At 39.5% G+C, this 25418-nt stretch overlaps 1 protein-coding gene and 1 pseudogene across 4 annotated transcripts in view; one reads left to right on the top strand and one right to left on the bottom strand.

Moving 5' to 3' along the window:
- Nucleotides 1-25418, bottom strand: part of TSPAN9 (tetraspanin 9) — a 266912-nt gene that overhangs the window by 141284 nt on the left and 100210 nt on the right. For 2 of the 4 annotated variants that reach the window (XM_039538348.1, XM_039538340.1), the window contains one exon: nucleotides 3328-3407. In XM_039538348.1, coding sequence (XP_039394282.1) covers nucleotides 3328-3390 — 63 coding nt within the window. In that variant the 5' untranslated portion in view covers nucleotides 3391-3407. Of the gene's footprint in view, nucleotides 1-3327; nucleotides 3797-3997; nucleotides 4239-25418 lie in introns of those variants that run through there. The other 2 variants (XM_039538352.1, XM_039538331.1) reach the window with 2 other exon arrangements.
- On the top strand, nucleotides 17427-18997 carry LOC120372499 (annotated as a pseudogene).

Below are 25418 nucleotides of genomic sequence, written 5' to 3'. Positions count from 1 at the left end.
TGTGTCATAGGGCAGGATGGAGGTGCATTGACAGATCTGGTAGGAGAGGCTTGAAATAGCAAGGGGGCTGCTGGGTGGGATTGAAGGGCATTGGCAGAGCTGTGTGGGGAGCCCTGGACTGGAATAACAGTGGGGCTGCAGGGCAGGACTGAGGGGCATTGGCAGAGCAGTGTGGGGAGACCAGCACTGGGATGGCAGGGGGCTGCAAGGCAGGACTGAGGGGCATTGGCAGAGCTGTGTGGGGAGCCCAGGACTGGAATAGCAGGGGGCTGCAGGGCAGGACTGAGGGGCGTTGGCAGAGCTGTGTGGGGAGCCCAGGGCTGGAATGGCAGGGGACTGCAGGGCAGGACTGAGGGGCGTTGGCAGAGCTGTGTGGGGAGCCCAGGACTGGAACAGCAGAGGTTGCTGAAGATCAGTGTTAAGGAAAATTGGCAAAGCTGGGATGGCACCCAAGAAACCTAACATGGTAGGTCAGATCAAGACCAATGTGCAACGTCAAAATCAGGCAGACACCTGCCCATAGCATCCTTTATCTAATTGACCCAGAATTTTACAAAATATACACAACTTTCATCTGAGTGCAGCAAAGCACAAAAGGATGAAACTTTCTGGTTAAAAATAATCAACACTCAATAGTAGCACTGAGTGGCACCGCGGCCCACTGAAAATAATAGACGGACGCACAAGAGTCTCAGAGCTTCAGTTTAACACAACAGATGTTTTTGTAAAAAGGGGGAGCTTTTGAACAGTTTCTACAACGCAAATGGAGACAACTCCTGTTGCAAACAACTTTGAAAACCTGCTAGTTTGTATTCAGCACTTCTCTAAAATCCTACACCAACGTTTACATTCTGAGTAGTCAGGCTCAGACAAAGAGCATCTCAGAACAATTGACAGAGTTACCATGATGAATAACAGAGACAAAGATTAATAAGAAAAGAAAAAGAAAAATGGTGTAAACCAAGGAAGAAAAAAGATTTTCAGGCAAGAGTTCAGATGAGAGGGAGAGTTGATGAGGTGCAGAGGTACAGGATGGCTGTCCCAGGTAGTAGGAGCTGCAGAGCAAGTCTTGGCCCCAGCAATAATGAGACTGTATGGAGAGGTGGAGAAGAGTCCACTGGTGGATGAGAAGGGAAATCAGAAAGTTGAGCAGAGAGAGAAGGTCTGCAATAGGATGGAATGAGTTCATGAAGGGACCACACAAAAAGGGTCACTTGAAAGTTGGGGGGGAAAATAGCAAGGAGAGCAACTAAAAAGATACAACAACAGAGTTTTAAGACCTAACTATGGACAACCTAGAAAAATGTTACTTGGGAAGGAGATGAAATAGAGATCTAATACCATTATACTGCGTGAAGTTTGGAGGGATACCTAGGGACTGATCACACAGAACAAGAGCAATAAGACCAGGAGTAACGTACTCCTAGACCTTTAAGATCAGAAGGGACCATCATGATCATCTAGTGCGACCTCCTGCACATTGCAGGCCACAGAACCTCACTCACTCACTCCTGTAATAGACCCCTAACCTCTGGCTGAGTTACTGGAAGTCCTCATATCATGATTTAAAGACTTCAAGTTACAGAGACTCCACCATTTATACTAATTTAACCTGCAAGTGACCCACGCCACAGGCGGCAGAGGAAGGCGGAAAAAAAACAACAGGGTCTCTACCAATCTGACTTAAGGGAAAATTCCTTCCCAACCCCAAATATAGTGACCAGTTAGATCCTGAGCACATGGGCAAGACCCACCAGCCAGACACCTGGAAAAGAATTCTCTGTAGTAACTCAGAACCCTCCCCACCTAGTGTCCCATTTACTAAGAACTAATGGCAATACTTAGCATAGGAAAATATTTCTAAGGAGTCAGAGTAAAGCAGAATTGGCATGAACGGCCCAGTCTGGTAACAAGTTTATATTTTAACAGGGATTCCAGAAAGAAGTGAGGCAAATTTCTGGTAGGATTCATGTAGTGAAAAATCATGAATGATGTTCCTGAGTGACCCCTTGCAGCCCCAACCTTCTGTGAAACCTGCTCAGAAGATTCTCTGTCAGATTCCCACACCTTCCATGATGGAAATGTTTCAGCACATTACTACTGAAGCTCACTGGTGCATGAGTCGCCAGTGCCTATGAGGTCTCCCATTCCCTTCGACTGCTAAAAGTTATTTCTGTAAGTGGGTCAGCTAAACAGAAAAGCCGGTGGCTAAGGCAGAGACACGGCTCTTAATTTCAATGTTGACTTCTCCACAACAGAAATATCTATCCAAATTGGACTTTTAATATCCTTCTACCTTAAAAATAAACAAAATACTACATTTTCATTTACCTCTGAGGTACGTTTTTTATTTCTGAATTATAACCTTGAATTTTTTTAAGTTCAAAGACATTAATATTATAATTGCTTTTCCTCATCACCACAAAACTGCTGACCTTTAATTCTGATAAAACAATTTTGTACTGTGCTCTATTGAAACCTACCTGACATTTCAATTTGCTTGCATTTCCACACACCCCCGCCCAATATTGTTCAAACGGGGATGCCTAGTAGCTGGCTGACTTCAACCCCTTGTTTTCCAAGTGTACATGACATTAGTTTGCTCAAAGTAGTCGTTACACTTTGAATCTGTTTGCTGAAGCATTGTTACAACTCCTCACGCTCCCTGGCTGATAGAGGAAAATCAATTTTGATCCCTCAAAAGCAAGAGCTAGTCTCCAACTTAACACACCAATTTGGACAACTGCGACTGAAACTGAATCAGGAGTCATTTGTCATTCCTGTCATTTTACATTTGTGCTGACATCTTAAGGACTAGAATATATGTATATTTTTAAAAGGTGGAAAAAATGAGACTAAACTTCAGTTTTTCAGTTTGAAAAGCAGTTTGTCAATTACATTAGAAAAGTAGGGAAGATTGATGGGGTCAACAAAAACGTAATTCAGGTTTAAATTAACCTGCAACTTAAAGCAGCATAAGGCATTATACAAGAATGTAAAAAATTCCACTAAACTGATTTGGATCATTTTAAATGGTAAATAGGTCTTGCCCTTCTTTAATTTATCCTGGTCAAAATACATGAATTAAAAGACTCCAGTTTTAATAATCTGTAATCAAAGTAGAGTAATAGGAAGGTAAAATCCGTAGGAAACATGTACATTTTCCCATAGGGCACAGATTTAGCACTGTAAATATTCCATGCAGGTACATGAGAGGGGAAGAAAAAAAAAGCTTACGGTAGTGCTGAAAAGATGCACTATGCACATAATGCAGTAGTACCGAGAACTCTAACAAATGAAGGCAATCGAAAAAAAGGCAGTACTCACCCAAAACATTAAATTGAAAAGGAACATCATGTATTTCAAACAACACAGGCAGCCTCTTGCCATGTTGCACTTCTTAAATTCTAAAAGGAAAACAAAAGATAGATCCAGGTAAAACACCACATATTTGCTGCCTTTGGGTGCATTGTATTTGTCACTTTTTATGCCAGTCCCAGTTCCAATGCCGGTCCCTGTTCCAGCCCTGGTGTGGCTCTGTGTGCGTGATCCAGCAGTGCCGTAAAAAGCTCCAGCAGTAAAACCTCGACCAAACTGCCTGCCTGAGGTAGAAGGTTTAGCAAAGTCCGAGTCCTTGCTATCCAAAGATGGACTACGGTGAATTGAAGAATCCTCACTACTTGACTTCTCCATGATCTCTCTTTTCACAGTTGTCAGATTTAATGTCTAGCATCTCTCAGCATTAAATGCAATGCCTTGTGAACTCCACAGTCATACAAGGATGATTTTTCTTTATCTTAATAAACAAATCACATAATCACTGTAGAATTTATTGCAATATTCCCTGCATTGCTGCTCTTTTTTCTTTTTTATACCAAAGTAAGCTGTACAATAGGTATCTGCAGCTTTGATTTATGCACCAGCATCCCATGCAGGAACAATCTCATGACGTCTTGACGAATTGGATATGAATAACTTAGCTTTTTATTTAAAATACCATAAACTCTTTCTTCCCACTCTCAGTCCTCTGATCTACAGACAGCAGATGGTCCTTATATCCATTTCCAAAAGGGCAGTCCAGTACATCTGGAAGACTTTCTCCAGCCTGAGCACTTTTCTTGCTCTCTCAGCTCTCTTCTCTGCCTCACTCTGACTGCTTCTCACATGCTGTTTTTTTTTTTTTTACCCGTTTGCAGTATCTCATTCAGTAATCAGCTATTGGAGCTCACTCTCAGTGTTGCACTGCTGTTGATGTGAAATCATCAGCAACTGCAACCACTGGGCATTTCCCACAGAAATCCCTGACTTAACTATCAAGTAATACATCCACTCTCTGGATAGCCCCTCCCCTCTACTTTACATCTAGCCAATTAGAACAAGCCTTCCCCCAAGGAATGCCTCCATGACATAATATCTTTAATAGGATTAGTATTACTCTTTGACTATACAAGTGCACAACAGAAAATCTCTTTAAATGTCAAGTACTGTTTAGCTGTTTATGGGCAAGAATCATGAGGTAATGATACTCCTTTAATGTAATAAAAGCTGTAAAAGTAAGGATTAGATACACAGAAGTTAACAAACCCCCAATGAAATAAATGGTAACTATATACTTTTACATTTTTTGCTGCTTAAATGAATGGCGTGGGACAAGCAACTGGAACCGGCTAGCACCTAGTGTTTGTCTAATAGGCACATTTCTCAGTTATACACGCACATAGTATGACGCCATCAACTGTGATATAATTAACCATAACATGAAACACAGAGCTGCTGTCTTTTTACAGGGTAATCAATCAATCCTAAATCTGAATGTTACAGTATCTGAGCCTGCAGCTATTTACACACTATTTAACTGGTATGTCAGAGATTACTCTAGCACGGTGGCTCTCAACGTTTCCAGACTACTGTACCCCTTTCTGGAGTCTGACTTGTCTTGCATACCCCAAGTTTCACCTTGCTTAAAAACTACTTGTTTACAAAATCAGACATAAAAATATAAAAGCGTCACAGCAAGCTGTTACTGAAAAATTGCTCACTTTCACCACATAATTATAAAATAAATCAACTGGAATATCAATATTGTACTTACATTTCGGTGTATAGTATATAGAGCAGTATAAACAACTGATTGTATTAAATTTTAGTTTGTAATAATTTCACTAGTGCTTTTTATGTAGCCTGTTGTAAAACTAGGCAAACATCTAGATGAGTTGATGTATCCTTTGGAAGACCTCTGCATGCCCCCAGGGATACGTGTACCGCTGGTTGAGAACCACTGCTCTAGCATACAGTATTCTCTCAGCGTTCTTTCATTATAGATAATGTCTGTGAACTAAAAACTCTGACCTGAACGCCCTATTCCTTTCTAGACAGCAACCATTCTCACACTTGGCAGTGCAATGCCTCATGGCATGACTCTACAACACAAGTGGGATAATGATATCAAGACTTCCTATAACACAGATACTGTGTTAGCTTTCCAATGTTATCTGGAAAACCTACACTAAGTGGACTCCCCTGGAGCATGTGGAGTTTTCTGGGTTTGCTTGCTGTTTTAAAACTGGTTTCACATTAGCTGTGCATGTTCATAAACTGGCATAAGAGCACCAATAATTGCGTAAAGGAACTGTCCACACAAAAGATAGAAATCCATGTAAATAAAACCCAACGTTAACAGACCATTAAGTTTGCATAGTAAAGCACTCAAGCCAGGAAATGCAAAAATCATGCACAACCTTAGCTCTGACCTCTCATGTATACACACTACAACACAGCCTTTAATTATGTGACCACATGTATTGAGAAAATAATAGGGCTGTCTATTAATCGCAGACAACTCACGCGATTAACTGAAAAAAATTAATCATGATTAAAAAATGAATTGCGATTAATTGCAGTTTTAATCACACTGTTAAACAGAATACCAATTGAAATGTATTAAATATTTTCGATGATTTTCTACATTTTCATATATATTGTATTCTGTGTTGTAATTGAAATCAAAGTGTATATTATTCTTGATTACAAATATTTGCACTGTAAAAGAAACAAAAGAAATAGTATTTTTTAATTCACCTCATACAAGTACTGTAGTGCAATTTCTGTGTGGTGAAAGTGCAACTTACAAATATACATTTTTTTGTTACATAACTGCACTCAAAAACAAAACAATGAAAAACTTCAGAGCCTACAAGTCCACTCAGTCCTACTTCTTGTTCAGCCAATTGTGAAGACAAACACGTTTGTTTACATTTACAGGAGATAGTGCTGCCCTCTTCTTATTTACAATGGCATCAGAAAGTGAGAACAGGTGTTTGCATGCACTTTTGTAGCTGGCATTGCAAGGTATTTATGTGCCAGATATGCTAAACATTCGTATGCTCCTTCACGCTTCGGCCATCATTCCAGAGAACATGCTTCCATGCCGATGACGCTCATTAAAAAAATAAATGTGTTAATTAAATTTGTGACTGAACTCCGTGGGGGAGAATTGTATGTCTCCTGCTCTGTTTTACTCACATTCTTCCATATATTTCATGTTATAGCAGTCTTGGATGATGACCCAGTACATGTTGTTTGTATTAAGACCATTTTCACTGAAAATCTGACAAAATGCAAACAAGATAGCAATGTGAAATTGCTAAAGATAGCTACAACACTTGACCCAAGGTTTAAGAATCTGAAGTGCCTTCCAAAATCTGAGAAGGACGAGGTGTGGAGCATGCTTTCAAAAGTCTTAAAAGAGCAACACTCCAGTGAGGAAACTGCAGAATGTGAACTACTAAAAAAGGAAATCAACCTTCTGCTGGTGGCATCTGACTCAGATGATGAAAATGTACATGCGTTAGTCCGCACTACTTTGGACTGTTATCGCGCAGAACCCGTCATCAGCATGGATGCATGTCCCCTGGAATGATGGTTGAAGCATGAAGGGACATATGAATCTTTAGCACATCTGGAACGTAAATATCTTGTGCTGCCAGCTACAACAGTGCCATGAGAACACCTGTTCTCATTTTCAGGTGACACTGTAAACAAGAAGCGGGCAGCATTATCTCCTGCACATGTAAACAAACTTGTTTGTCTGAGCAATTGGCTGAACAAGAAGTAGGACTGAGTGGACTTGCTGACTCTAAAGCTTTACATTGTTTTGTTTTTGCGGGCAGTTTTTTTTTTGTACATAATTCTGCATTTGTAAGTTCAACTTTTATGATAAAGAGATTGCACCACAGTACTTGTATTAGGTGAATTGAAAAATACTATTTCTTTTGTTTTACAGTTCAAGTACTTGTAATCAAAAATAAATATAAAGTGAGCACTGTACACTTTGTATTGTGTGTTGTAATTGAACTCAACATATTTGACAATGTAGAAAACATTAAAAAATTTAAATAAATGGTACTCTATTACTGTTCAACAGTGCAATTAATTGCAATAATCGCACGATTAATCGTGATTAATTTTTGTAATCGCTTGACAGCCCTAGAAAATAATCCATTTTTTTTCAAGCTTAGATCTATGTACCCAGCAGCACCTTGTAATATGTTGTCATCCTTATATACCAATACTAAATTTATGATCATATCATCAAATGCACAACTGCTGAGGCAGTAGTACTGCTGAAAAGGATCTGGGGGTTATAGTGGATCACAAACTGAATACGAGTCAACAATGTGATACAGCTGCAAAAAAGGCTAATATTCTGGGATGTATTAACATAAGTGTCATATGTAAGACGCGGGAGGTAATTGTCTGCTCTACTCGGCACTGGTGAGGCCTCAGCTGGAGTACTATGTCCATTTCTGGGCACCACACTTTAGGAAAGATGTGGACAAATTGGAGAGAGCAATAAAAATGATAAAAGATTTAGCAAACTTGACCTATAAAGAAAGATTTAAAAAACAGGGCATGTTTAGTCTTGTGAAAAGAAGATGGATGGGGGACCTGATAACACTGTTCAAATATATTAAGGGCTGTTATAAAGAAGACAGTAATCAATTGTTCTCCACCTCCGCTGAATGTGGGACAAGAAGTAATTGGCTTAATCTGCAGCAAGGGAGATTTAGGTTGCATAGTAGGAAAAACTTTCTAACTACAAGGATAATTAAGCACTGGAATAAGCTTCCAAGGAAAGCTGTGGAATCCCCATTCTTGGAGGTTTTTAAGAATACTTTAGACAAACGTGTCAAGATGGTCTAAGTTTACTTGGACCTGCCTTAGAGCAAAGGCTAGACTAGATGACTTCTCAAGGTCCCTTCCCGCCCTATATTTCTATGATTTTATAAAGGTATGAAGTATCTGCAGTGACAGACATGTTCTACAAGTTCTGCTTACTGTTAAGTATTTTCACTACCTTGCCATGAAATATGCTCTATACATAACACTGATTTGTCTCTCTTCTCTGAGCACAGCTTCAACACTGACAGGCTCCAATCCACTAATCAACCACATGAATAACTTTACTCACATAAGTAGTCCCAAGTTGTGCTGGACAGTTCCATTCCTATGACCATCCCAACCCGTGTCCTTCTGTGAGTGAGTGAGTGAAGTTACTCAGGTTTGTATGTGTTTGCAAGATAACATCCCAGTGTGTTCAGGGGTTTGGAATGGGTTCTTAGGGGGGTTGGAACGGGTCACATATGAGGAGAGATTAGAGAGGCTGGGACTCTTCAGCTTGGAAAAGAGGAGACTAAAGGGGGATATGATAGAGGTATATAAAATCATGAGTGATGTGGAGAAAGTGGATAAGGAAAAGTTATTTACTTATTCCCATAATACAAGAACTAGGGGTCACCAAATGAAATTAATGGGCAGCAGGTTTAAAACAAATAAAAGGAAGTTCTTCTTCACGCAGCGCACAGTCAACTTGTGGAACTCCTTGCCTGAGGAGGTTGTGAAGGCTAGGACTATAACAGCGTTTAAAAGAGAACTGGATAAATTCATGGTGGTTAAGTCCATAAATGACTATTAGCCAGGATGGGTAAGGAATGGTGTCCCTAGCCTCTGTTCGTCAGAGGATGGAGATGGATGGCAGGAGAGAGATCACTTGATCATTGCCTGTTAGGTTCACTCCCTCTGGGACACCTGGCATTGGCCACTGTCGGTACACAGGATACTGGGTTAGATGGACCTTTGGTCTGACCCGGTACGGCTGTTCTTATGTTCTAAACTAGGTCAGAAATGGTTTCACAGACAAATACCCTAACAAAATTGTATTAAAGAGTGAATATCCTAGTATTTATTTTATTTTTTGTCACGATGATGGGAACTGTATTTGCCCCTCATGAGCTATCCTCAGGGGCCAAGATTTCCAAAAATTGGAGCCTAAAGATAAGCTCCTAAATTCAAATGTATGCTCCTGTCTGAGAAACACGGGAGCTGCTGCATGATCAGCACTTTTGAAAATTGGGCAGGTACCTAAATATGATTTTAGAAGCCCAACTATTTTTGAAAATTTTGGCCACGGTGTCTTCTAATGTTTTCACACTGAATTGCAGATAGTTGCTTTAAGATCTTTTAAACTGTTTTTCCTTCACTTTAGTGAGAGTTTATTGTACAGAATTTGCCTCGCTGTCCATCAGATCTGAAAGTTAATGTTTCTAAACTCCCAAGTGAAGCTAAACTTTTTTCCACGTAAGCTGACATACGAATGTAGGTATGCTCCTAACTGACAAATACTTAATTGTATTAAACAGCAATAACATTTACACTGAGGTGTACTAAGGAAGCACAAATGATAATTAAGGTTACTATTTGGTCACGGATCTCCACTAGCAGATCTCCATGACTTCAGCCCGCAGCTGCTGGGAGCTGCAGGGTACCCCTGCCGCCACAGGTGGCAGGAGGGGGGAATCCCCCAGCAGCTTCCCAGCCACTGGGGCCATGGGTGGTGCGGAGGAATTCCCCACAGCTCCCCAGTCCCCACGGATGTGGGGGGGGGGGCATCCCCCGCAGCTCCCCAGCCACCACAGGTGGGGGTCCCTCCCAGCTCCAAGCCACAGCAGGGCAGGGTGCTGGACCCTCCTCCCTCCCTGTTTTGTCATAGACATTTGTAGTAAAAGTCAGGGACAGGTCACAGCTTTTTGAATTTTTGTTAATTGCCCGTGACCTGTCCGTGACTTTTACTAAAAATGTCCATGACAAAATCATAGCCTTAGTGATAATATCTTTAGCACAAAAGTTTACATTGTATAATTGCAAATTATATGTATATGTGAAAACTCAGACCTTTGGTAACCTTAAGCTCTCTGCCTCAGTTTCTCCATCTGTAAGTGGTGATAATTATTTATTTACCCACCCTGCGGTTCAAACACTGAATGGGATGTTTATGGGTTTTAAATTGACTCTGTTCATTGGATTTTTTTAATTTTTAACGGTACAGTCTACACTACCCACCGGATTGACAGGTAGCGATTGATCTATCGGGGATCGATTTATTGCGTGTAGTGTAGATGCGATAAATCAATCGCTGATCGCTCTCCCGTCAACTGCTGAACTCCAGCTTGGCGAGAAGCAGAAGCAAAGTCGACGAGGGAGCCGCAGCGTGCCGCAAGGACGCAAAGTAAGTAATTTTAATTCAGTCTAAGATATGTTGACTTCAGCTATGCTATTCTCATAGCTGAAGTTGCTTATCTTAGATCGATATCCGCCCCCCCAATGTAGACCAGGCCTAAGTGTAGAAACATTTTTATTGGGCTTAAGTTTTTTAAAAGCTTATTTTTACAACTTTTCAATATCGGGCCATAGCTAAGTTGACCTAAAATGTTATGAAAGACTTGTTTTCTTATTAAAAGGGATTTTGCATGAACATTTCCATTGCATTTCACCAAAACTCATCATTTGTTAGACGATAGCAATGGCTGATTTGCATCACAGGTTCTGCTTAAACATTCTGTTCCATTGAACTGACAATAGAATGAACAATTATTGCTTGCCTGACTGTCTTTGAAATGTTGTATCTCCTGCAATGTACTCTTATTAATGTCTCAGTCAAGTAATAACATTATAGGTACCTGTCCCCCACTGCCTACTCTGAGTGGCCTTGTGCCTACACTACACAACATGATGAAAAATATAAATCAGTATATGTTTTTTAAAAGGGTACAGGAAGGCTTTCCCCTTATGATTTCCAGTACTTGCCTTATGTGGAATTGTTTCCATCCTTGTATCATTTACCCTACCTTTAAATGTCATACATTCATGTAGCAGTACAGCCAGTCCCAGGTATACAAAAATCATGAAATTGGGTTAAAAATCATAAGCTTTTTAAAAATACTATATTTGGATTTTTTTTTAATCTGTCTTCTGATTTTAAAGCTTTTTCATGGTTCATGTTTTAAAGGTTTTCTCCACAATGGCTAGAAATTTACTTTTTTTTTTTTTTTTTAAATGAAAGCTCATATTCTCTCATGATCCCATGACTCCAGGATCTGGGGCTTTCAGAAAAATGCCAAATATTACGAGACTTCAAAGTATATTATTTAAAAATAACTGAAATTTGAGCTTGTAACCATAAACACATATTAATTCCCCAATCTTGCAATGGCATCTCTCTTTGCAAAGCCCTGGACCTGCACAGAACCCCACTGAAGTCAGCAATGAATGGCATCAATGCAAAGGGTCATCCTTGTAGATCTGATCACAGGCTAAGCAAATATATTTCTGTGTACTGAAGTGTGATCTAATGGATATGGCACTACACTGGGACTCAGGAGATCTGGGATCTACTCCCAGATCTGCCACAGGCCCACTTGTTGACTTTGGGCAATTTTTTCGCACTGCTCTGTGCCTCAGTTTCCCCATCTGTACAATAAGGAATAATGATACTGACCTCCTTTGTAAAACTTATAAAGAACTTCTCATGAGAAGTTCTTTATAAGCGCTAGGTATTATTATAAATGCTAAGAGGTAGATGAGGTATTCAGCACCATATCAATTACAAATAAGGCTACGTTTTAGTCACAGGTATTTTTAGTAAAAGTCATGGACATGTCACGGGTAGTAAACAAAAATTCACAGCCCATGACCTGTCCATGACTTCTACTATATACCCCTAACTAAAATGTGGGTGGGGTGCCGTGGGTGCTCTGGGGGGTGGGGGCATCTGGGAGTGGTGCAGGTGCTGGGGGAGGTGGCCCAGGACCCCCACTGGTGCTGGGGGGTGGAGGGTTGCAGGGCCCGTCAGGGGCTTCCTACCCAGCTCTGTGTATCCCTGCAGTCCTAGGTGGCAGAGGGGCCAGGGAGCGCCGCATGCTGCTCCTGCCATAAGCGCCAGTTCCACAGCTCCCGTTGGCTATGAACCACAGCCAATGGGAGCTGTGGGGGCAGGGCCTGTGGGCAGAGCATGGAGCCCCCTGGTCCCTCCACCTAGGAGGAGCTGCAGGGCAATGCCAGTGGGAGCTAGGGAGCCTCCCACCCTGAAGTAAGCACACACCCCTCACTTCCCAACCACCTGCCTCCTCCCACACCCCCAAACGTCTGCTGCTGGCCCAGGAGCTGCCCAGCTCCGGCAGCCCCTGAGCCACCACCAGCCACTGCAGAAATCACAGAGGTCACATAAAGTCACAGAATCCATGACTTCCATGACAGACTCGCAGCCTTAATTATAAACAACATGTGAGGTGTTTTTTGTTTGTTTAATATAAATTCTGGAGTCCCCCTTGAAATGAAGACTGGTGAGTTTTGCTTTGCTGCATGTGCCACAATGCACAGTTCTAGGCTGTCACAGCTAACCTAGTAGCACTCAGCCTTGCTGGACCGTGAAGCTGGCCTAGACAGAGCATCAGATAAGTGGAGGTTTTGAAAATATTATTGTATACCCTATGGGATTAAGCCAGGGTATAAAGATATATATTTTACAGACTTTTTACTGATCCCACTGTAGTCTAGCTCCCGTCTTCCCCCAGGACTGAAGGGCTGTGGTGACATCACAGAAGAGCACGGGTTGGGATGGTCATAGGAATGGAACTGTCCAGCACAACTTGGAAACAAACAAGGGGAAACCAGATTTAAGTTAATATTAAGTTGATTGTTTACTTTATACCTCTTGTTATTTAGGGCAATCAACACAGAGAAATATATTTAGCTCATTTTTTGTTCAAATCTTTGTAGAACACCGTTGATATCTCATCCGAAGACTCTGATGGCTGGGAAAAATTTGTGGAAGGTATAAAAAAAAAAAAAGCAGCGAGCATGGTGAGATCATTACGTATTTCTGATTTGCAGCAAAACCAAAAGCATTTTATTCTTCTGTTCATTACTAAAGCCAATATTCCCACGCTTGTGTCCCAAACGTTAGCCACCTGATTCTATATTTAAGCACCTAAATAACTGACCTAGTTTTCAGGAGAGTTAAGCACCCAAAATTTCCAAGTGAAGCCAATGGGAATTGCTAGCGCTCAGCACCTCTGAAAGCTAGGTCACTTAAGTAAATGCCTAACATTAAGCACCCAAGTTTGAAAATTTTGGCCCAAGGTGCCAACACTTTGAGCTTCTGAAAGGTCTCACCTCCCACTGGGCACAATGGGAGTGGAAGGCTAACCAGCACCTCACAGAATCAGGCCCTAGCAGCACTCAATTAATTTATAAGCTCCAGTTCATTTGAGTCTTTTTGCCACTCGACTCTGAGGCCATGAAGCAGCGCTGGAGATTACATCTGGCTGGAACACCAACTCGGCATTTGCATGGCTCGATTAATAAATTATACCAAACTGTTTGCTTATCCTGACAAAATCACCCTTGTTACACCAGGTGGCTTTTTAAAAACATACTGTATGCTCACTGGCCATTTCCCTTCCTTCTACATGTAAATGAGATTTGACTGGTAAATACTGCAGTAAGGCTATTTAAAAGCAGCACCTAAGGCTCCCTCTGCATGTTAGCGGGACCTTACAATAAAATGCACTCTTCTCTCCCACACCATCTCAGATGCGCTTCTTTTGAATAATTATGGGATGGAAAACATTCAGAATCCTCTTATGTGTTTCATTAATCTGATCCAAATTTTATTGAATCATGAGATTTTCTACCAAAACATGCATTTCGTTCTCACTGGCACAAAGACAGTAAAGGAACAAACAGATTTAAGACTCCAGTCCACAGCTCTCAAAATTAAGGCCCAGCCTATCACAAAAATGAGCATTTAGGACACTAGCCTGTGTTAGATACATGGCACAGAGTGCTGCAGATCTGAAGGAAATCTGGGGGAGATGGAGGAGGAGCGGAGACTCAATGTTGGGAAGTTAAAGAGCAACTGAAATTTGTTCTGTCACTTACTTAGATTGCTCCAATATAGCTCTTTCTAATGCAGTAGTCCACAATTCCAGGCTAATGCACACCCAGTAATTGCCAACTCCTGCGATTTTATTGCAAGCTTCAAGTTTTTTGGTGTTCTTCTCAAAGCTGCAGTTCCTGAAGTCATGTGATTGCACGAGAATCAGAACTAAAGGAATTGAGTTTCCAGCCCTCATGATTGCAGACACAGACTGGAAAATATGACCCCCAAAAGCTCAAAAACCAAAAGGGGAAAACAAAGAACCCAATCACTGCAGCATGTGAGCATCTCACAATCTTTAATGTATTAATCTCATAATACCCCTGTGAGGCAGGGTCGTGTTATCTCCATTTTACAGATGGGGAACTGAGAGGACACTACTGAGAGGGGGACAGCTGTACACTGCCAAATATCCCCAGAACACACTTTTCATATTCATTCTTTTTCCATACAACCCTTTGAGCAAGAATTCAACTATTCAGGCCTTCCCCAAGGTACAACAGGTTTTCAAAAAGGCTAAACTGTTGCCAGGAAACTTGATGACTGCCCTCTTCCTGTCAGTAGCTCAAGTCACAATCAGGGTAGCTAAAACTTAATGCTTTATATTTATATAAATTTGATTTTTTATTTAAATTAAATCCAGGTGTATGTTTAAAAAAATAAACCTAGTTATAATTAAGCTTGAAATTGACAACGTATCTTAAGGACTAAATTTATAATCTATTAAAACAATTTAAATTAAATATAACAAATAATATTAAGCTGTACATGTTTGCTGCCAAGTTTTAAAGAAAGTCCAACCATTGAACTGGTGGAAGTCATTGGCTAACATGGAACCTGAGTTTGTTGAAGTGCTACACTAGCTTTTGGCAGCAGTAGCATCTTCTGCAGGTACAGAGAGAATATTTTCTCCACTTCAGTTTATTCAATTAGCTCATTCAAAGTTAAGAAACCAATTGGAAGTTGAAAATTAGGATAATTTGTTTCCCTCTTCCAATCTACAAATAAAAAAAGTAAGTGAGAGAGGCTGAGATCTACTAGTTCAAAACTCTTGAAGGACCTAGTGACCAGAAACAATCAATTCAATTACTACAAATAAAATCTCTTATTAAATTAATCAGTTTTAAATGCAAAACATGTTTTGATCAACTTTTTTCTTTGTGTGTCTAGCACATTTAAGGTAGTTTCATTTTATTAAAAAATACCAATAATAATAAAATGCTATTTTATTGCATTCATGGAATTTGAATTTACATCCAAGTAGAACATGGAATAAATTGCAAGTAAAAATTAATCATCATTGAGTAAAAAAAGTTAAGCTATGCTTAAATAAATGTGTCTAGATATAATGTATTCTCCTAGTTAGCAAAAAGAAGCATCCCAATAGTGTAAAAGTTACATTTAGTTGCAAACCAACATGCTTTAATCATTATCAGTCAATGGGAATCAACCTTTCTTTAGGAAAATAAAAAGTACAAAAGCAAAACATGATTAAAATTGTTTATACAAATCAAGGTTTCCTGTTTGCTGATTTTAACTGATTATTTAAATCACTGATTTAAATCAGTCCACCTTGGCAACAACTCAAGATCCATGAATGCTATGCAGGGGAGATGTGGATCCATAACAAGGACTGGAAAAAGCAGAATACGGCCGTATATACGCTACAAAATTATGTCTACCTAACTTACATCTGCGTACAGCCACCACAGTTATTAAATCGCTTGTGCATGTGCACGCTTGGCTTTTGTCAGCGGTGGGTGTCCTTACCAGGAGCGCTTGTATTGTCACTATGGGGTGCTGTGGGATGACTCCTGAAAGCCAGTAAATGTCGATATAAGCAATCCAGTGTCTACACTGACACTGCGTCTACCCAATTACATCGATGATGACTCTACAGCAGTGGCGGGCAATCTGCAGCCCGTCAGGGCGATCGGCTGGCGGGCCACAAGATAGTTTGTTTACACTGACTATCCACAGGCACAGCCACCCGCAGCTCCCAGTGGCCGCAGTTCACCATTCCCGGCCATACCTATCTGTCTCCACCACCTTCAATCAATGCTGACTTCGCTTGAAATTACTTTAAAAAAATTATAGCTATTATTATTATTGGAGAGAGAATTGTTTCCATAATACAAAGACCCAGAAATAAACACTGCAGTGTCTCAGACTCACAGACATAATCCACCCCTCCCACTCATCAGTGGCGTATTATCGTCTAGGCCAACAAAGCCTAGGCCTAGGGCGGCAAATTTGCAGAGGCAGCAAATTTATAATAGCAGCATTTTTGTAATCGCAGCATCAGTGACGCCGTGATTCTACCAATCATAGCACATATTGAAACCACCAATGACGGCATGACACCATTTAGTAAATATACTCACGAGAATCCTAAATGTTAATAATATGACCAGAACGAAGAAATTAAGCGGTTCTCAGTTTTAAAAAAAATGCTATACAAAATAAAGAAAGGGAAAATGAAATGATAGTGAAAATGCACAAAATAGATTCCTTTGTTGCATCAGTTAGTGCCAACAGTGAGACAGAAAAAATAGTTGAAAGTAGTAAAGTAAAAAGTGAAAATATTGGTGTTGATATTGAAAATATTGATGTGATTAAAGTACATATTGAAACTAATGAAGAAATTCCAGCTGCGGTTAGTGTTGAAGAAAATGCTCCAAATACTAGCATATCATAGACTACCGGGAATCATGTTGATCTGGATATCTTTGACAATACTGCAGAGATTTGAGAATCACATCAATCAGAAATTCAATCTGACATTGAAATATCTACCATAAGTGATGACCCGGCCCAATGGATATTGAACGATGCTACAATTGAGTATTTATCAACACATGGTATTAAACAAAATATCAATGGTGATTTTACTAACTCAAAAAGGCAATATACTGATCAAATGCGTGTTCTAACAAAAAATGTGTTTGAACATCATCTTTTAAATGGTGAAGTAAAGCCACGGCACTATCTTGTATATTCGGAGAGCAAAGGAGCCATGTTTTGTGCCCCATGTCAATTATTCGGTGGGATCTCTAGTCTGGCGACGAATGGATTCCATGACTGGAAAAACATATCAACTTGACTACGTGAACATGAAAATTCGACTGAACATAAAATGTATGTACTGACAATGGTGAAGAGAGGCGAGATATCCAGAAGAATTAATACAAATTTAAAATTTCACATGGAAGAAGAAATTATTTATTGGAGAAATGTGTTGAAGAGGATTGTAGCAGTGGTAAGGAAACTTTCAAGCAGAGGACTTGCATTTAGAGGTAAGGTGGAAAAATCTGGATCACCTTATAATGACAATTACATGATGGCCCTTGAGCTTGTCGCAAAATTCGATCCCTTTTTAGCAAATCACATTGCACGTTACAGTATCTTATCTTTCATCCTATATATGTAATTAATTTATAAAATTGATGGCTTCAAATGTGATCTAAAATATTATTAAAGTAAAAGAAGCCAAATATTTTTCGATAAGTGTTGACTCAACTCCCGACATATCTCATGTTGATCAATTGGCTTTTATACTGAGATATGTAAACCATGATGTAGAAACCAGTAGAGAGGTTTCTTTGTTGTTTTTTTGTTTTGTTTTGTTTTTTTAAACCAAATACTGGCCACAAATCAGCACAGTTAGCTGATGCTGTACTTTCAACTTTGAATTGTTATGAATTAGATATCGCAAACTGTCGTGGCCAGTCCTATGACAATGCCACTAACATGTCTGGTGTACATAGCGGGTTGCAAGCAAGAATAAAGAATATAAATCCTTATGCTGTGTATGTGCCTTGCTCTGTGCATTCTTTAGATCTGGTTGAAGTACGTGCAGCAGAAAGTTGTCAAGAAGCATGTTCATTTTTCTCAACTGTTCAACATCTTTATTCATTTTTTTTCTGTCTCTACTCACTGGTGGGAGATTTTATTATCTAATTTGAAGCCAGGCAGTAAAGTAATAAAAGACTTTTTGAGACTCGATGGTCATCTTGAGTGGAAGTTTGTCATAATTTGAGTGAAAACTGGAATGCTATAATTAAAGTCTTAAATACAATAAAGGAAGATGCTAGTGAGAAACCTGTTACACGTAATGAATCTGCAAGCCTGCAGCGAAAACTCGATCGACTTGAGGCAGCTTTTATGGCTGTATTTTGGAGCTCACTCTTGGATCGATTTCAGATAACTAGCCAAAAACTGCAAAATGTTAATATTGATATACAGATAGTTGTGGAACTCTACAACTCACTAATAGGATACATTAACTCTATACGGGATTTGTTTGATATGTCTGAAGAGAAAGCCAAAGAAAAATCTGAAATTGAAGACTACGAATTTGACACAAGGCGAAAAAGAAAGCGTAAACTTCAATCTGATGAGACACGCGAAGATGTGTCAGCCAACTCCGATATAGCTCTGTGTGTCCCTGCAGTGGAAATGTGTGGTAGAGATACATTTAAAGTAGATACCTTTTTAACAATACTAGACCTTGTATGCTCTGAATTAAAACGCAGAAGTAATACATATCAAGAAATGTATGGCAGATTTCAGTTTCTCTCTAACATTACCAATACTTCAACAACAGATATAACAGTTCACGCTAAAAAATTACAGCTATGCTACCAAGGAGATTTAGAAGAATCATTCGTGAATCAGTGTCTACATTTTCGATCATATTTGAAAGGTGACGAAATTCCTTAAAATGAAAATAAGTCAATTTTAAAACATTCATTCGGTATATCCAAATATTGATATTGCCTTTCGAATGTTCATTTGCACACCTGCTACAAATTGTTCAGCAGAATGATCATTTTTGGCACTAGAAAACTATTTGAGGGCTAACCTCAGTGAAGAAAAATTAAACTCCCTTTCTCTCCTGACAATTGAAAAGGATCTAACAACTTCTCTGGATTATACAGAATTAATTAATAAGTTTGCCGCTCAAAGGTATAGGCATAAACAAATTTAACTACTTACTACTCACATACTTTTATTTTTTTTATTGTATCTACATAAAATAAAAAAAATAAATATTTGACATACACCAGACCCCCACTTGAAACGGGGGTTTGGATCCATGCTCGGCCCTGTGCTATAAGAGAAATCGCGCTATACAGACACGCATTCAAGCGAGAGTCCGCTGTACTTGTAATTTTATTTATAATAAAACTTGTAAATGTTCAATTATTTTAATGATATTTAGATTGATTTTAGTTCAAACGAATTTGTAAAAAAACTAAAACAAGTTCATATGGGGCCAGGGGCGGCAATTATTTCAGGGCCTGGGGGCGGCAAAATCATTAATCCGCCACTGCTACTCATGGTACAGGATTCCAATTTGTCTGTATAACAAACTATATTTATAGGATTCACATTGACAAAACATACAATTTTGCCTATTAAAATGGTGTCCCCACTAGGTACACCAACATCCACACATGAACAAGAAAAGATCCCATTGTGGGACAGTCCACTGTGCCAAACATCCAATGGCATTTGGTCAGCGGTGTTCTGTTTGAGAAGACTGGCTGCCAATAGCATAACTAGGGTTCTGGATTTGATTTCACACTCCAGACTCCACATACAGCATAAGAGACAAGGTGTCGCCATGTCTCAAAGTCAGATAATGAAATATCTGCAATCAACGTCATGAGATGCTATTCTGCTGTGATCAGATGCTGCTGATGAAATGACATGCTAATGCAGTGCATATATGGGGTATGAATGTCAAAGATCAGACTAAGGGTCTGAACCTAAAAATAGAGGATATGTCAGATCTGCATACCAGTTTTCTCAATTCAGTATCTGCTGTAATAATCCACCACCTAATAAATAGCTCGATACATTCTAACGGCCAGAACTGCACTCCATGATACTCAGATAAAATATTAGCAAATAAACACTTATCAGTGTGCTCAGGCTGCTGCAGCTAGTGAAAGATAATTCTAGTAGGCACAAATCAAGTGAAATGTGATGAATACTGTGGTTTATTACTATGCATCACTGGAAATTTACTGACCAAGCAAATCCAATATTTCTAAATGCTCCACAGAGGACATAGATATGCATGCTTGAAAATCTCTTGCTCTTTCTGGCAAAACATCAAACACTGTTTTGAACTAATCTGGCCAGCATTTTATGACTGTCCAATCTAGACTTTCGGGTAGGAGAGAAAACTTCCACTAACCACCCTGTGCTTCATGTTAAGCCAATACATTATATTTGCAGCTCATCTTCACAGGCTTAAATGCTACATTACTCTCTGTACAAAAAAAGTAAATAAAAAAAATCACATATATAATCAGCAAATTTCCTTATCTCAGTCATAAGCAATGCCTTAAGATTATAAATAAACTCCATATTTTTAAAATTCAATTTATTTTTACATTATTTTGCTGTTTGTTTACATTTTGCAGTTCTCTCAACTTGGATGATGAAAGCAGGCTACTACTCAGCTGCAGTTTTGATTATAGTCTTGTCTAGTCAATTACACTGATAAAGTCACACACACTAGCAGACAACTACACTGGTTGCATTGCAAACTACAGAGAACTTTATTTGTAAAAAAACCTACATATTTTCAATTCAGAGACAGATTTCTATTGGTATGCATTTGTTTTTAAAAAATTAACCACAACCTCATTTTGAACCAAATTAGACCCAAAAATGACCCTTCAAAGACTGATTTTAGAATGTAATTCACCATCACAACATTTCCCTCCAGGAACTATAATCTGGAAAGTCTATTCTTTTCATTCATTATTACTTGTTTTGTGAGGTGGGGGGGGAGGGGCATTGTGCTAGGCACTGTACCACATAGAACAAAAAGATGGCCCCTCCCCCAAAGAGTTTACAAGCAACAAGAAACAACAGAGAGCATGAGAAAACAATTGCATTGAAGTGTTTGAATCACATTCCTAAAGCAACCAGATCAACTATCTCACCAGCAACTTTTAAGAAAGTAATATCTACAGGAAGATAGGAACTGCCATCACAGATCAGGCCATTAGTCCATCTAGTCTGGTATCCTGTCTAACAGTGGTAAGTACCAGATGCTTGAGAAGAATGGTTAATCTATGCCCTGAAGCAAGAAAATTTGTATCCCTTCTAATTGTTTTTCTCTCATCCTGCATAACTGGGAATATGTTCTCATATCCACAAATAGCTAATCCTTCTTAAATTCTACCAAGATCTTGGCCTCACTATCTTCTGGCAGTGAGTTCCATAGGTTTACTATGCATTAGGTAAAAAAGTGATTCCTTTATCTCCTTTCAATGTGTATTATTCATTATTCTGTAAGATTCTATTACATTCCCTTTTATTAATCTCTCCATTAATCTAAACAATTCTAATATTTTCAGTCTTGCTAATATGGAAGTCTCTCCACGTATCTAATCATTTCAGTCACCCATCTCAGGGCCCCTTCTATCTCTGCTGTATGTTTTTCTGAAATTAGTACAGTAATCTCTTCTGATATATTGAAGATTAGACCCTTTTAAAACCTATGTCCCTTTTAAAAAGGATATAGGTTTAAAAATCATACTTTAACTGATTTAATCAGCTATGTTTCTAATTACACCTTACATTAGTAAAATTGAAGTTAATTAGATTTGATAAATGCCTTTTCACAGTTCGTACTCGCTCTATAAATATTAGGTTCAAAATTCTCTTTTTAAAAAAAACACAAGCTATTTAAATTTGGGGCCTACAAGGGAATACCCTGGTAGTCTCAATTCTATATCCTATGTGTAGCATTTTTTATTTTGTACTTTTAATTGTGAACTTGTAAAGGTGTTTATTGTAAAATGGGAAGCGGCCCTGCTGTCAAGACAAGGCTTCACTGTAAACTAGCTGACATCAGCTCAACCAAACCTTGGCCAGCAGAGTGATGCAAATACATACGTAGCTCCAGTTATTGTCTCATTTCCACAACACCAAGAACTACATGCAGAGAACTGATTTATAACAGTACACATAAACAGATTAGAGGAGTGGAAGCTGTGCACAGTGCGGAAGATGGAATACACAGATAACGGTCAGTGCACCACAGCGTTGCCAACCCCAAGTGTTCCAACATCACAAGTCAGGTCCTCAAAAATCAAGAAACTGGCTTAAAAATCTTGAGATTTTAAGCACGAATACATTTTGGCTTCTTTTTAATTCACCTTTGGGTTTTGAACCTTTAGATGTCATGTTTTCAAAGTTTTCTCCACAACCTTGAGGGATTAACTTTTTTTTTTTCTTTTCTTCAATGTAAGCTGTGTTTCTCATGTAGCCCCATGACTCCAAGAGCTGGGGCTTTAAGAATCAAATCAAATATCACGAGACTCAGGCTATAACAGAGAGTTGGCAAGATTGGTATGAGATTATTCTTTTCTCCTGACCTGCACAATATGAGTTTATTAACAACACAAGGGAACTCTCCTACCTATGTTCCGCAGGTACTACAAGTTCTCTAGGGAAAAAATAAGAGAGAGAGTATTAGTTCTTTGGGGCAGGGTCTGTCATTTCCTATAGGTCTGTACAGTGCCTAGCACAACGGGGTTCCAACCTGGTTGGCCTCTATGTACTGTCACAATATAAATGATAATTAAAAAAAAATCCACCAAACAGGACTCCACAGGAGGAAAGATCCAAGAGGACACAAATAACTTCACAAGCGAGTAACCAATTTTACAAAGCAACACACCTCTCTCAAAGCTGCTTAACCGCACTGTGATAAAGACAATTCCCGGCACATTCCTTTCATAACCTCCATTCTTTCACTGCTCAAATATTCATTTTTGGCACTTAAGTGTAAGCAGGTGTGATCCCATGAACGGAGGCATTTAATACCAATACGTCAGGGCTGGCACAGACACACCTGCAATGGAGAGCACACTTTCAGCATTAGCGGAGGCTCCCTATCTCATTAATCCACCACTGCCCAGAGCCTCCAACTTCAGACAAGGCTGACTGGCTTTTGAGTGGAGAATGGCATCCCAGATAGATGAGCATAACTAACGGAAATCAAGAGACTGTTTATAAAATGTGGTTTGTGAGGACACGATTAGTAGCCAAAACTCACCCCAGGTTATATACTAAGTTTAAGGAGCATGCCACTGTTGTCCAAAGTACACAGCCGATTCCAAACATATCCAGTGAATTTAGCGTTTGTGAAAGATGCAGAACCACAACCATGAAGACGGAAGTCCTCAGCAAAATAGACTCAGTCCATGCAGCAGGCAAGGCTGTGGAGCAGAAACCTTTAGAGACATGAGAATAGTTCAGTCTCCATGGCCCAGTTAATCCTTGGCCCGCCTCCTGAGGCTATCAACTGTGACAATGAGTTATGTTGCTATACTGTTTTTTCCCCTTTTCCTTTCAAAAGAGAAGTTCCGGCAGCCACAAAGAACATTTTGGAATAACTCAAATTAAGTATAGGGTAAAGGCTGGGGACAATAAAAGATGAGAGCCATAAAAGGAGGCTTCATTCATAATAGTACATTTGAAGCACCCCTATGTAAAATGACTTCAAACAAGCCATTGCACCAGGACCAACATTCATCCTGCTAGATTGACTGAACCCTATTCCATAGCTTTACCCTAGTTTTGCAACATTTCTCTGAGGAAAGCTCTCAGATTTCCTTCCTGTCTCCAGCGCATCAGTATTTATTTTAATTTTATTTATTTATTTAGATTTATTAAATGGGTCTCATTGGGGCATTTGCATTTTCCTGCTTCTTCTGCAGCATTACCATGGGATATTGTCAGCTTAGACATTAAACAGAGGATGTGTCAGTAAAGCAACAGCCTTGCAATTAAATCTTTTTTCTTCGTTTTGGCAAAGAGAAGTCAAATTTGAATCCCAGAGGAGGCAGATACTGTATCCATTTTACTCACCTCACAAGAATGCAGACTAAATGGTTCTCATCAATTCGGTCTGAGGAATGGTGTAAAAATGAAACCAAGGTAAACCTCTTAGTGTAATCCAGCAGGTTTATATAACAGTGCTGCTAGTCAGGAGCTTCATGATCACTCTGTCAACTCTTATTACTAGGGTGTGAGAGTTTAAAAGTGACAAAGAAGGAGAGGGGGAGGGGGAAAATCAGGTCAAAATTCTATAAGGTGCTGTCTATCAATCTATAGAAATTATGTAGCAGTTGAACTACCTGGTCTACGGTATAAGCCATCTAACTTTTACTGTGTATTAATTAATGAGCCATTTCAAATGCAGAAGTATTACTACAATATCTAATCTATGGTTTTATGACCTTATCTGCATTGAGGAGGACTCATTTACACTTGGCGAGAATGCCAGGCGCTAGCTGCAATACCAGGCATTCAGAGCCTAACATAGGGTATAAAGAATGGAAGCAGGCATTTGACTGCCTTCCAAGAGCCAAGCCCACATTCACTTCAATTTTGAAAATGCCAATGGCACCATCAGAGAGGTTAGGGGGCAAGAGGACCAAATTACAGTTGGTCAGTGCCCACTGATTGACAACCTCCCTAAAATTCTTCATAGCAGTGCTTAAAAGAAAAAAAACCCAGATATTTTGGAATAAGCTAGGTCATTCAACCTCCTCTGATCCATTTAGGCATGTAAAAAGTATGCAGCAGTTATGGTATGAAATATCGATTGCCCTTTAACAGCAGCACTTTGTACATTCATCAAAGGAAGATATTTTCCATTTGCAAATTAATTGGGATGCTGGCATTTTGTTTCAGAAGCAACTGACATCTTGCTTCATCCTATGTACTGCACATTCATCTTGGAGAGAGAGGAATCTACCAAATGTGTGTTAATAAATGCTTACAAAGCTGCATGCCTTTTGTCAGGATTGATTTTTAAAAGGCAAACTAAATTAAAGGCTTTGGAAGCAAAATGTAAAAAGCTACAATCTCATGAAAGCAAAGATGCTGGGGATTTGGTAAAATACTGTCCTAGAAGAGCCAGATTATGGTGCCACCAAAAAACAACTGCGGGTAGCCACTATCTCCAATAGCACTGCTGACATCTGTGCCCAACTCACCTACGCTAAAGAGGCCTTTCAGAGTTTCAAAAGTCAGAAAGGTAACCAGTAGCTTATCAGGAAGGGTATATGCACAGCCAAGTATGTTTTTATCCCCCGTCTCAGTT

This window comes from Mauremys reevesii, linkage group 1 (assembly GCF_016161935.1).
Source record: "Mauremys reevesii isolate NIE-2019 linkage group 1, ASM1616193v1, whole genome shotgun sequence".
NCBI classification, from domain to species: domain Eukaryota; kingdom Metazoa; phylum Chordata; order Testudines; family Geoemydidae; genus Mauremys; species Mauremys reevesii.
Note: the sequence above shows the minus strand (reverse complement) of the source record. Positions and strands in the feature narration are given on the sequence as shown.